The sequence below is a fragment of the Nannospalax galili genome, unplaced genomic scaffold, assembly GCF_000622305.1.
Source record: "Nannospalax galili isolate Female #2095 unplaced genomic scaffold, S.galili_v1.0 scaffold610, whole genome shotgun sequence".
Classification (NCBI taxonomy): domain Eukaryota; kingdom Metazoa; phylum Chordata; class Mammalia; order Rodentia; family Spalacidae; genus Nannospalax; species Nannospalax galili.
Window position 1 is genome coordinate 1,892,170 of NW_008329141.1, and position 13,381 is coordinate 1,905,550.

The window sequence follows — 13,381 nt, forward strand, 5'->3', positions numbered from 1 at the left end:
GCCATTTGCTTGGTTTGGTTTTAAAACTATGTACTTTAAAGTTAAATTAATACAACAATTGAAAAACACGTGCCTTTAGAGGAGAAGATTAAAATAATTTGTTTACCTTGAACCTTATATAGGAAAGCTGACATGTAAACTAAATGAATTACATTAAAAGGATTAAATTAGAAATTGAACCCCTAAAGAAATTTGAAGCAAACTTTTAACTTATTTGGAAGTTCACAGGAAAGTTAAGCAAAAATTTGCTTTTTTTAGAAATGGAAGAAAAAATACTGTGCACTTGTAACTATGGTGTGATTTGAAGATATGGATGAGCACCTATTTCTTCAGAGAAGACTTACACAAATATAAAGCTTTTAATGTAGATGGAATGATCAAATACCTATTTATGTGTTGACATATTCATTTACTTCCACATATATTTGTAAAAATCACATTGCATAAGATTTCAATTTAGAAACACCTACTTTCCCCCACTTTTCTAGTTCATTGATTTTTTTTCATATTTTTGCATGTGGCTTGGCACAGTGTCTCTGTCATCGCAAAATCTCTTGCTTTTACCTGTCTCATCCTGTTTTCTTGCACTCTTCATTTCTAAGTTTTTTGAGCCTCTATTTTTCCATACAAATATATTTTTTTACTATAAATTACATTTCAAACTATAAATCCTATTTTCATATTAAAATATAGTTATTTTAAAAATCTTTTCCTGAGGCTAGAGAGACACAAGGCAGTTAGAGCACTTACTGCTCTTGCAGAGTTTCATTCCCAGTACCCACATCAGGCAGCTCACAACCACCTGTAGCTCCAGCACCAGGGGATCTGATGCCTCAGGCCTCCGCCAGCACCTGTACTCACATGCGCATTTCCACACACAGACACATAATTAAAGATAATAAAAATAAATCTTTTATGTTTTTTCCTGCTTGTAAATACTTTTGATTTCCAGTGTGTAATTACCTCAAGCAATGACTGTTAAATTTATCTTTAGTAGATTTAGTAGATTTTTGCATAACTATACGTAATGTGAAATTATAAGAAATACTAAATATGAATGGAAATTTGCTTTCAAAAACATGTTTCAAGATTATACTTGTAAATACCTGGAGCTAGAGAAATCGCTCAACAGCTAAGAGCACTAGCTGCTCTTGCAGAAGACCCTAGTTCAGTTCCCAGAACTCACATGGCAGTTGACAACTGACTGTAACTCCAGTTCTAGGAATTTAGTGTCTTCTTCTGACTACATGAATGTGGTGCACTTACATGTATGTAAGTAAAACACTCATTCACAAAACAAAAATAAATAAATAAAAAAGATTACACTTATAAACACTTAAAACTAGTAATAGTGGAGTTGTATTAATGTATTTTCTCAAAAAAAAAAAAAAACACCCACTTTGTTTTAGACACTAAAGTAAGAGAGAACTTAGGTAATGATTAAGCCAGAAAACTACTCCCCTTTCTTGATAAATAATCTTGGGGGAAGAAAAATAATTGCTTTTCTTTTGTACATCTGTGATATATGTATATTTTTATTTCTCGAGATTATTCTTTAAATCTTTAGTAATGTGGAGTAAAATGTAGTAAATAACCAGAAGAGGGGAAGAATCTTACCTAGTGACAAGTCAAGGTGATGCTATTAATCTTTTTTTTTCCTTTGCTCACTGCATATCGTAGTCATTGAAATATCCATTTCCTACAAGAAGACAGAAAAAATGAGGAAATAATTGGATATATTATGTGGTAATCATTTTAATGAGCATTTCCATCCTGATATTAGAAGGTAGATGGGAGATGTTGTCCTTGCTGTTTTCCTGATAACTCTGAGCTAAGCTATTAAACACAAACTTTATAAGATAGGAACAGTTGGTGTTTTATCACTGAGGATGCTGTTGGAGGGAGATCACAGTGTTTAGAAATATCAGGGAATTTACCATTGGTGATGGATGGTAGGCTTTCTGTCTTGGCTAGTCTAGGAAATGCTTCCTTTTACAAATTTAAGCAAGTTAAAGTAGAAAATGTTTTCATTTTCACTTCTTCTATAAAAAAGTCTAATACAACAGTTTCAGGTAAGAATAAGTCACTTTTTCAGACTTGTGTGAAAAAAGTTAACATTATTAGTGTACTAGAAATATGACAGTTTGGTATCTATATTAGCAATAAAGTATAACGATGAAAATAATGGTGGATTATCATTTTTATCTCAACAGTGGAAAGAGTGGAGCGAGAAAACCTTTCAGACTATTGTGTTCTGGGCCAGCGTCCAATGCATTTACCAAATATGAACCAGCTGGCATCCCTGGGGAAAACCAACGAACAGTCTCCTCATAGCCAAATCCACCACAGTACTCCAATCCGAAACCAAGTGCCCGCATTACAGCCCATCATGAGTCCTGGTCTTCTTTCACCCCAGCTCAGTCCACAACTTGTGAGGCAGCAAATAGCCATGGCCCATCTGATAAACCAACAGATTGCCGTTAGCCGGCTCCTGGCTCACCAGCATCCTCAAGCCATCAACCAGCAGTTCTTGAACCATCCACCCATTCCCAGAGCAGTTAAACCAGAGCCAACTAACTCCTCTGTGGAAGTCTCTCCAGATATATACCAGCAAGTTAGAGATGAACTGAAGAGGGCCAGCGTGTCCCAAGCGGTCTTTGCAAGAGTGGCATTCAACCGCACACAGGTACAGTTAACATTCATCACAACTTGTGGTTAAGAATGAGTGTAGGGCCAGGCACAGTGGCGCAAACCTTTAATCCCAGTACTCAGGAGGAAGGCATCCCTGCATGACCTTAATGAATTAATTTTAGTAATATAATTAACATCTGAGAGCCTACTATCCAACTCAGATCCCAAAATATTACCACTGATAGGGTCTGTGTCTCTGCTCCACCCTCATCCTCACCATCTGCGTTTCCCTGAACTCTGATCTTCAATTTTATGATTACCATTCTCCTCCACTTTCAAAAAATATTTAGGACTAGTTGTAAAATTATTTATATATGCTCAAACAACCTTCTATTTGTTTTGTTATGAACATTATGAAAGAGTATTTTATAAAACATTTAAAATGTCAGAGTTAAGAAATTAACAAATATTTTTCTTATTTTTAATGTTTTGAAAGAATTGCGTGGGAATATAATATTAAATGATAAAGGTGAACAGTTTCTTCATAAATGTGTTATTTTATTAAGTGCTGCTTATTTGGAAGGTTCTTTTCCATCAGTGATTCTTTTTTTTAACTATTTTATTTATTATTTTTAATTTTGTGTGTATGAGTGTATTGCCTGCATATGTGTGAGTGCACCTGTGTCATTCAGTGCCAAAGAGTAAAGGTGCTTCACTTGGGGTCTCAGTAGTGAAGGAAATGCAGCCAGATAGACACTCTAAATGCTGAAGTAGCTGAACATCCTAGGAGGCCATGAACACAGTGCCATGCATGGGCTTTGGCTGAGTTGGGATTTGGTGATATTTACAACAGTATAAGGATGATAAGTCTTCAAGTACACAGCATTGTTTGGTTTAGTGACCCTACAGTATGCCAAGTAGGAAGAGAAAAAGGATCCCAGGTGAAAGCATGAACAATATGATTTCAATTACTGGGGAATTACACCTTGAAGATTAAATGAAATTAATGAGAATCAAAAGTGGACTTAAGCTAGGTGAATTTATAAGGACAGCAATGGTTCAGAAAATTGTGGGAATAGTTGGAAGTTGATAATGAAACTTAAGGGCAGTGGTACTGGGGACAGATCAAAAAAGGTCTTGTGAGATATGCTAAGAACTTTGAACTTTTAGCACTAGAACTGTGGAAGCTCTTACATAGGAGCTCGCTGTGACTCAATAGCAATATTAAGTCTTAGGAAAATTTTACTTTTTTTTCCTTTTATTGCAGCAAGTGGGAAGAGCTGCCAGTTTAGAGGCCACCATAGGTGTCCAGCTGGTCAGGCAAGTTTTGAGCTAGGCTGGTGGCATTGGAGAGGACTGTAGAATCAAGAGGTATCAGGGAACCAAAATTGATGGATAGTCTGTTAATGAACACAAGAAGAAGCAGTAAAGATAACACCAGGGCTTGAACCTTGGGCTAAGAATAAAGATGCCATTATTAGGAAAATTAGTGGAGACACTAAAAGTGTGGCTGGAGTTAAGGCTGCAGTGATTGTTTGAAACTTGGTGATTTTTACTTTGAAAAACCATCAGGTTTCTTATAAAGATTGGAAGGAGCCATTGAAACCGTGTTTGATACTAAGAAGAGTGGGTAGGGGTAGAGTAAGAGATTAGAACATCTTTTTTTTTTTTTTTTTTTTTTTTTTTTTTTTAAAAAAAAAGCAAAGCCTAAGATTTAAAAGTCAGGGTACAGAAGGATAGTACCCACCTCCTCCCTCAGAACCAGGAAAATAGAAGAAATTCCAGAAAAGTATACAGGTAGAGTCTGAGCAACTGAAAAGGGGTAGCAGGATGCAGAGGGCATAAGCGGAGAGTCCCATTGGGCTCATCCATAGGTACAAAGCCAAGATGCTGAAAGGGAGAGCCTTGACATCATGCCACAAGGCTTGGTGATTGGTTGAAAAAAGTCTTTATCAAATTTCAGAGTGTAGGTTGATTACAGTAGTGAGTACAGGAGCCAGAACTTAGGAGTTAAGGAGTGATTGATTAATTGTTCAGGATGCAGAATAGATTATATTTTTCAAAACTTGGTGTTGAAAAGACAACCAGAAGCAGGTGAACATCTTGAGTGTAACAGTCAACTTGAGTTAGAATTTTATATAATGTGGTATGCAGTTTCAGATCAAATTAAACAACATGAAGTGGTGATGGAGCTGTTGTGATAGAGTAACAAGACATCAGCAGTGCTCAAACTTCTGTCTGAGAGCAGGGAAGAAATATTAGGGCTATCGGGGGGTTGGGTGCTTATATATTAGTTACATAGAATGAGAGAGGCGAAATCTCTTACTCATTTGACTTAGCTACCGTTTACATTGCATAAATGATAGAACTTGTTTCTACCTCTCGAAATGCATTCAGGGAGACTCATGACCCACACATTTCATGCATCCTCTTCTGACTCAAAAATCCTCAGGCAGCATTTGTGTGTCCATAGTTACCTGAACTGGGTAAAAAGCTTGGGCCCTTTAAGAGCAACCTGTTACTGACTACTGAAAATACAAACTGACTCTCTTTTCTGCAGTTCTTTGTGTGTGTTCTTTCATCTATCATTCATGTACGTGAATATGCATTTCATGCCTCGCCAACATTTTTACTGCCTGCTTATGTACACAGCTCTTTTGGCCAAGGATAAAATTGAAAGTATAGTTGTGTTCTTTGGATTTTAGAAGTGAATACAGTATACATTTTATCCAAATAGCATGAAGCACGAGGGAAGACTCACAATGAGTCAAGACGAAAGACAGACCTTCTTGGTGAGAGTATGCTCTGCCAAGGCACTGGACTCCCGGAGGCCTGTCTTCTGAACAATTCTTGATGTCTGATTTTATGGATTAGAGATTATTCTTTGGCATTGCCACCTTTGAAGTGCCAAGTTATAAAAGGTCTAATTGAAGCATGGAGCACATTTTATTATTTTCCTCCTGCCATTAAATTTGTAAGATGACTACACCCAAAAAGAAACATTCACTTTCAATCAAAATGAGCTTGAGTTCATGGGCCAGCCTTGAGGATATCAAATGGAAACTGCATAGGAATGTATGAGTATTTCCTTTTAAAATTCTGCTTTTAATTTGGGAAAGCTTTTCATCCCTCTGGGATCATAACCTGTTGTGTATAAGCCCAGCCTAATCAAGGTAGATGGTATTGACAGAATGACATAGCTTGAACTTGAGCAGGAGGTCAGCAGGCAGATTGTTTTTGCTCTATGTTCTGTAGCCACTAACAGCAAAACCAGGCAGCTGGTTTTACCAGCAGCATTGTTAAATGGAAAATACAGTCTAGTATGTCCCATGAAACCAGCCATGTATTTTCCAAATGTTGAGACCTTTTTTTTCAGTAGAGTCAGACATTTATGGGTGATAGAATAACTTGACAGCTATAACAAATACACACAAATTGTTATTAACATAAATGACTGTTAATCTTTGGCTAGAAAGAATGCTAGCTTTTTTTTGTTTAAAGTCAGCAGATCCAGAACTGTTCATTTTTGATGGACATCCAAAGCCACTGTCCATCTGGTGCTGAGTTGCTTACTAATGTACAGTATATTGTCACATACTTAAATATTTTCCAGAAATAGATGACTATCCCTAGGGCTCATTTATTATTAACTTTAATAAAATGTCTGTGTCCCTGGATTTCTGTTTGATGATTTAACAAGAAGTCTGTATGTATTCATCAATACAACAAGACTATAAACACAAAAAATCTTACCTGCCTAGTTTTAAGACTTCCAGATGAAAGCCTCAAACTCACAGTAAATAGCTTTTTAAAAATTCAAGTTCTTTAAAGAGAAACTATTAATTACCTTAGATAGTTGATCCATGATGCCATTTGATAATGTAAAATGACATTATGAGTGACTATATTTTCAAAAGGTATTTTTAAAGTTTTTTTAAGTTAATATATCATGATGGGTTTTACATCACGATAGTTTGTTCTTGTTCATTCTTCCTACTATCTCCTTGTGTCCCTTGCTCACCCTCCTTTGACAGCCCCCACTGGTTCTCTTTACAAAGGGTTGCTTTTATTGCATTTGAATTTTAATAAATACAGCTTCAGGGTCATTTATGCATCTGTTTGATTGCACGTTGCACCCATATTGCATGTCACACCCAATGCTGCTGGTGTTAAAAGTACATAATCTTTTGCCAATCTGATTTGTTAATTTGCTATTTTTACTTATATTTTTGGCAAAGAAAGACATGTGCTATTTAAACTAAGAACCTAGAGTGTGTGTTCTGGACATGGGATGCAGCATGCTTTATAGTAGTGCAGGGATGTGATCTTTCCAGGTGTATGTAGCAGAGCACTGTATCAGAGCATTGAAAGAAATGGTTGGCCCTGCTTGCCATGCCATTTTATAGCAAATGGGACCTAAGAAGAACAGTGAGGAGGAAGCAATACACGTTTTCTAATTGTCCGTTTCTCCATACTGTCTCTTGTGATGAGATGGTGTGGTAACGCTGAAGCAGGCATCGTCCTTGCTTCATGATGCCCCACACTCCTGCTTTTACTTTTGCTGTTGGCCTCTTAATTTAAAGGACTGTCCTCTGGCTACTGGATGTTGCTTTGTACTCACTGCAGAGAGCTGGAAAAGCTTAGCTACTGTGTCATGGGAAAAGTTGACAGCCCACTGCCTCTGACCCCTGTAGTAGGGATTATTCTGCAATTCCAGGGCTCTCTGAAAAATCAGACGGTAGTTGTGACATGGCCTGGGTGCCTTCCCTTCCATGTTCCTCACCCATCTGTCTTGGAGGCATTTCATGAGTAAAAGACATGCATGAGAATCTTTATCTCAGGACTTGCTTTTTATACCTGATTGCAGGTCCATGCCATTTCTACGTAACCAACATTTGGTTCTGCTGTGTGGGCAGTCGCTTGAGCAAAGCATAGCATCAGCCCATTCTTTCCTCAAAGCCAGTGCTGTATGCTGTTACGGGACTGGTGTAGCATGTCTGACTTTATTGCTTGGTTTTGAAACTATTATCATCATTGTAATTTTAAACCTGAGCCCCTGTAGCTCTACAGTTCACTGAGCGGATAATGATATTATTGAGCTGGCTTGGGGATATTGAGTGTGGAGAGGGATAGGAAAGGAAGGGAGTAGAGAGAGACAGAGAGAGAGAGAGAGAAAGAGACAGACAGACAGAGACAGAGAGAGAGAATTTGAATAAGAGAATGTGAATGTGAGTGGGAAGGAGACCCAGAACAGGAAAGAAATGGGATTTGAGGCTATAAGAGTTCTACCCCCGTTGACTTGAATGAAAAGAGACCATACTGAGTTTGAGTAGTGACATATGCAGTAATGTGAGTTTAGAGCAGCTTTGCTCCTTGGCCCTACCCCTCTCTAGTGCTCTGTCGCAGATACAGATGGTGTCTGCTGAATAGTAATTTCTGTCAGGTTTTGATTTCTTTTTCATATTTTTCTCCCATGTCTGTACCTGAATTCCCCTTGATATTGATACCCTTTCACTTATTAGACCTGTAGATATGAAATAGGTAGCTTGGTTATTTAACTGCATTTGTGTGTTTGTATTTTTGATAGTGTGATTATGACTCCTAATCTTATGTTTTCTATTTTCTTTTGTTACAAATTAGTTGGAGGCTTATGTCAGGATGGAAAGGTTTATGGCAAAGACCTAATATTTCTGATGCCCACTGACCTATAATAAACAGTGTTTCATAAAATATGTACAGTGAATCTTCTTTAATATATAACTATTCTCTATTAAAAAATCCAATGACCTACATATTCATATGTTCAGAAGTCCCCATTTACTACCATGGCTTCTCCTCCGAGACCTTCAATCTGAGCAAATCTGTTAAATGAAGTAGAGGAAGCTTTGATCCAAACTAGGCTAAATCCAGTGGAACGGATGCTGCGTCCACATGAGAATGGGAGCATTAGAATGGCAGAAAAGAGAAAGTAGGTGTGACCTCCGCATCTTTCCTCTCCTTCCCTTTACTCTGACAGCAGAGCTGCAGGCAGCCCTCTTAAGCAGGGAGTCCACAGTGCAAAGTTCCCTTTGAGAATGAGACTTTGACCACGTTTGTTCTGTATGTAGCCTGCCCATTCTCTTTTTCACCTGGCAGAGTTTTTCAGGTTCCTCTTGTGTCTCTGGTAGTTTTGTTGAAGAATAGATGTATGTTGTAAAATGTACCATTCCTTTACAACAGTAGCTTTTCTAGTTAGGTATCCTGCTACCTGAGTTCAGTGACAATATCACAAACATTTATCAGGGGCCTCATTATGAGAAGTAATATTTGTACCCTTGCCTGATCAGTAGGAAACAAGGCTCTAAAAATCCTTTAGGAAACCATTTGATTGACCTGTCCTCATATGACTACTTTTTATTTTTTATGAGACTGTAAAAAAATAAAATAAAACCTGCAGTTTACTCATCAAAGCCACATCATTTGAAGAAACTTAAGATCAGGGTCATAAATACAATTTATGAAGTCACTCAGCAACTGGAGAGTGTTTTCAGTGGATTGGAAAATTAGATTGAATGATGTATCAGAAAAGTTGGCAGGAAGGTCAGCTGCTAGAAATGCAAACGTCATTGTATGAAATGACATGGATCTTGATTTAAGCTTTATTGACGTGGTATTTGGAATATATGCATGCCCCAAATTATTAGGGTTAAAATTTCTAACAACTTGCATGTTTTGAAGTAACCCAGTCAGAAAGAGATGTGTGATAACAAAATGAAAATCTTAGCAGTAAACATCCAGGAGTCTTAGCTTGAGTCAGTTTTGGAGGAGACAGAAATTGTCCTTTGATTTCTTCATTTGATTTATGCACATTGTTAGCCAAAGATAGGCATAATTTAATTATACATACAGTTTATTTGTAGAAAACCTTACCTCCAAGATATTCATATTCTTTGTCAACTGACATGGTTATCAGTCATCATTATTTATCAGTATCAAGTTGAGACCCAGGCACTCCACAAGCTATGGACTGCAATGTAAGTCTAGGATCCTGACTCCATGGTCCAGTGATCTGGTTATAAAATGACAAGGAAACCTGTGAGAAAAAGGAAGTCCACTCACTGAAAGGTGGGCTGTAAATATGAAATGCTGCAGATCAGGCATGAACATGTTATTGAGTTTTGAAGTGAATAATATACCCTCTTTTGATTTCAGAACATTAAATTAATAAAGTAGGGAGAGATGGCCTTGCTTACTTCATAAAGTAGTCTTTCATTTCAAAATCACTGGCTTGAATTCTTTGATTTAAAGATTATAATATTAATATCTCTGAAGATAAAAGTGTCTCAAAGTTATTGGATGGCATGGGGAAACCCTCCAGGGAGTGCTCTTATTTTAGCACATCCCCTATAAAGAACATTGTTAATTTGCACCTTTTGGGTAACCTCAGCTAAAAGCATGGATTGGTTTGGTCATAGGGCTAAGCTTTACAGAGTTGGTGAACTCTGTTTTGTGCTTTCAATAAAGGGGAGGTTGATTTTACTTCTGTCGAATAACACAACTCAGTTCCCATCCTCAGGCCACCTGAAATAGAACTGTAGGTATCAGAAAGTGGGAAGATTCTTTTTTCTCCCTCTTTACCAAAACCAAGAATCTCAGGAAGCCAACATGCTAGCAATTGCCCTGTCTATTCCTCCTATTGCTGACCAGGGTCCTTACAAGTTAGTCACTGGACACATTATAGAAAATTCATTTTTTTCCCATTACAACAGAAAAAAAAGACTTACTTTTGGGGATAAATTTTATGTTTTTTTTTTCTCTTTTCCTACCATTATCTAACAAGGACTGAGCCACACACTTCCCACAGACGGGGAATCTCTATCTTCAGTGCTGGCATTCACACCTCTAGTGTAAATAACTCAGAAGAAAGCTGATATTCTAGTGTGCGGGTCTACTGTTGTAGTATTTAGTCTTTGAAAGTCCTGGACTGTATAATGAAAGTAAAAATTTCACAAAGTAAATACCTTAATTTTTATTATTTATGTAAGTTCATTATTGTTTATTTAAGCATTATTTAAACATTATAACAGCATATTCAAGGAGTGTGCCTCTCATGGCCATCGATTAAAATGATGACCATTCAACCAGGGGTTAGGTATGTATTCATTCAAATTAAGCAAATTAATTTTTAAACCCCAGAAATGCTGTGTGATAAATATAACTGTATCAATTTGAAATCAGTTGGAAATTACTAAGCTGTTTCAATTCCTTCTGCAAGTTTTGTGTTTAAAATGATCACTATAGACTGTAGCACCTCTGAACTCTTTTTCATTACCACCCTGCCTGCATGGAGCACTTTGTACATCATGGTTGTTAATCACAAGCATGTGTGCATATGTGTGTCTGTCTCTAGTTCTAAGCATTTCTAGAACAAAGATTTCATGAAAGAATGATATCTAGAAAGAAGGAAGGAAGGAAGGGGAAGAAGGAAGATAGATGACTCTGTAAAACAGCATTCATATTATGTTTGAAATACAGTGATATTTTTAATCTCTAGGATTCTAATTCTTTATAACAGTTGTATTTGATCTAGTAAGTTAACCTTATGATCCACTATTAACCATGTTTAAAGAATGATAAAGATTAATGCATATTTTAAATTATTTCAGAAATACTTAGGGAAGGAAATTTAATTTAATAAGTATACAATTAATATCTTTTTGTTATTGTTTTTGAAACAGGGGTCTAGTGTAGTTCAGGCTGGCCTTAAAAGCTATCTGTGGCCTTGAATTCCTGTCTTTATCTCCAAGTGCTTGTGGACTTGTGCCACCATGCCCAGCTACAGTTAATATCTTAATTTAGTCTTATTTGAAATACTCATATGGTCATTTCACTTGATATAATTTATTAATTATCCTTCTATTTTCCTCTATCCAAAATTATCCAAAATAATTTTAATTATCCCACTTCATAAAACTATTTGTTTCTATTTTTTGTCTTGTGCATGAAGAAATAGTTAACAAAATGTAGCTGAAGTACTTTGAATATTCAAAGCTACAAATTTAAAATAAGAATTGTACTTCAGTATGTTAGGTATTAATTCACTCATTTAACAAATATTTGTCATCATATTTAGAGGCTGTGTTAGGCATCATGCTAGTCTGGAGTTTGTTGAACTCTTAAGCATATATCTGAATTTGTATGAGCTCTACAGAGAACCCTATGAGCAAGGGAAGTAGAATTACCTCAGTTTTTCAGCTAAGGAAACTGCAATAAGGTGAGTAATTGATCATTGTTCAATTAGAGTCCAAATGAGTCCAAATTTTAGCCAAGAAAGTCAGAATTCAGAGTTTATATTTATACTACTCTGTTCTCCCTCATTTCTGCTATCACGGAGTGGTAGAGGAAAGGCAGGATTCTTTCTTCAAGATGGTGCAAGCAGTACCACACTTTCAAACAGTGATTTTGTTGTGGTACATAAATGCTGTGGTCTTGCACATGCTAGGCAAGAGCATATGCTCTGACCTAGAGATAATTGAAGTTAACTCAGAAATCTTTCAGCAGGAATGAATACCGTACTATGCGTGTTTCAGGGCAGCTCATGTTACTAGAAAGCTTTACTTACATCTAAAAGCATCTGATACATTTGAGATAGAAATATTCAGTAAATGTACTTTTTGATTTGTTTTGTGTTGTGTTTAGAAAGCACTAATCTTGCCAGTGTTTTGACAAAATAGCCAAAGCTAGTAATTTTGGGGGGCAGGTTACCAAGGGTTGTTTCACATAACAGTCATGTAAACAAGAGATAACCAGGGCCCAGAACTTTGTAAATGAAGGAAGTAGTCAGTGCCAGGTCCTCGAGGTATGAGCAGAAGCTCTATCTGTGCCCAGAACTGAGAACACCGCTGGTAAATGTTTCCAGAGGGAACCTGTTTGATCCTCTGCTTTTACTCTTTGGTACTAAAGTGTTTAGAAAATTTTGGCTTACAGTATACATAGCCCTATTCCAATACCTATCACTTCCCAAAGAGGAGAAAAGGGTAAGGAAGAGAATGAGATTGGACTCTCTATCAAATTACATCTGTCATTGCATCGATTACCTAGATTTTAAGTAGCAGAAATACCAAGAGCCAGACTTTGGCTGCTCCTCCACTGAACATGGTCACATGTGACATGGACAAGGGTGCTGCGTTTTAGAAACCAAAGACTGCTTTGGCTCAGGAATATTCCACCATATCCATTCACCTTTTGTTTTCCTGCTTAGTGTATTCTGATGTGTCAGGTGCCATGGTGAAATTTTATTGAGTGCACTAGGAAGGTGGTTTCTCATGACATAAGCATTTCACTTACACTTTATTCATATAAATTACAGAATTGTGATACATGAAATAGTTGTTCCACATGAGATTTTCATGACCCAAAATTTCAGTTTCAGTGATTGCTTTCAGTAGGTTGAATGAAAAGATCTTGAGTGCACTGTGAGTCAGGCTTCAGTATGTAGCCTGCCAGAGCTGGTTGCAGGCTGTTCAGCCAAGATAGGACTCCCACCTCCAGAACTGTAATAAATAAGCATTCTGCATCTTAAAGACCTATATTCCAATATCACCAACTAGCTACTAACTGCAAAGTTTGTAGAGTAAGTTCCCAATTACTTGATAGATGGGAGGACAGTTTTTATAGTGGCTAATGTAAAAGATGGTAAACTGTATAACTGAGATATTATTAGTGCTGTTGTGCATCTCAGTCAAAAAGAGGGATATATATATATATATAT

At 36.9% G+C, this 13,381-nt stretch overlaps 1 protein-coding gene across 1 annotated transcript in view; it reads left to right on the forward strand.

The window, feature by feature from the left end:
* Satb2 (SATB homeobox 2) overlaps window positions 1-13,381 on the forward strand; it is a 185,601-nt gene that overhangs the window by 106,247 nt on the left and 65,973 nt on the right. The window contains exon 7 of the mRNA XM_008833425.3: window positions 2,214-2,686. Within this exon, the coding sequence (XP_008831647.1) occupies window positions 2,214-2,686 (473 nt within the window). The remainder of the gene's footprint in view (window positions 1-2,213; window positions 2,687-13,381) is intronic.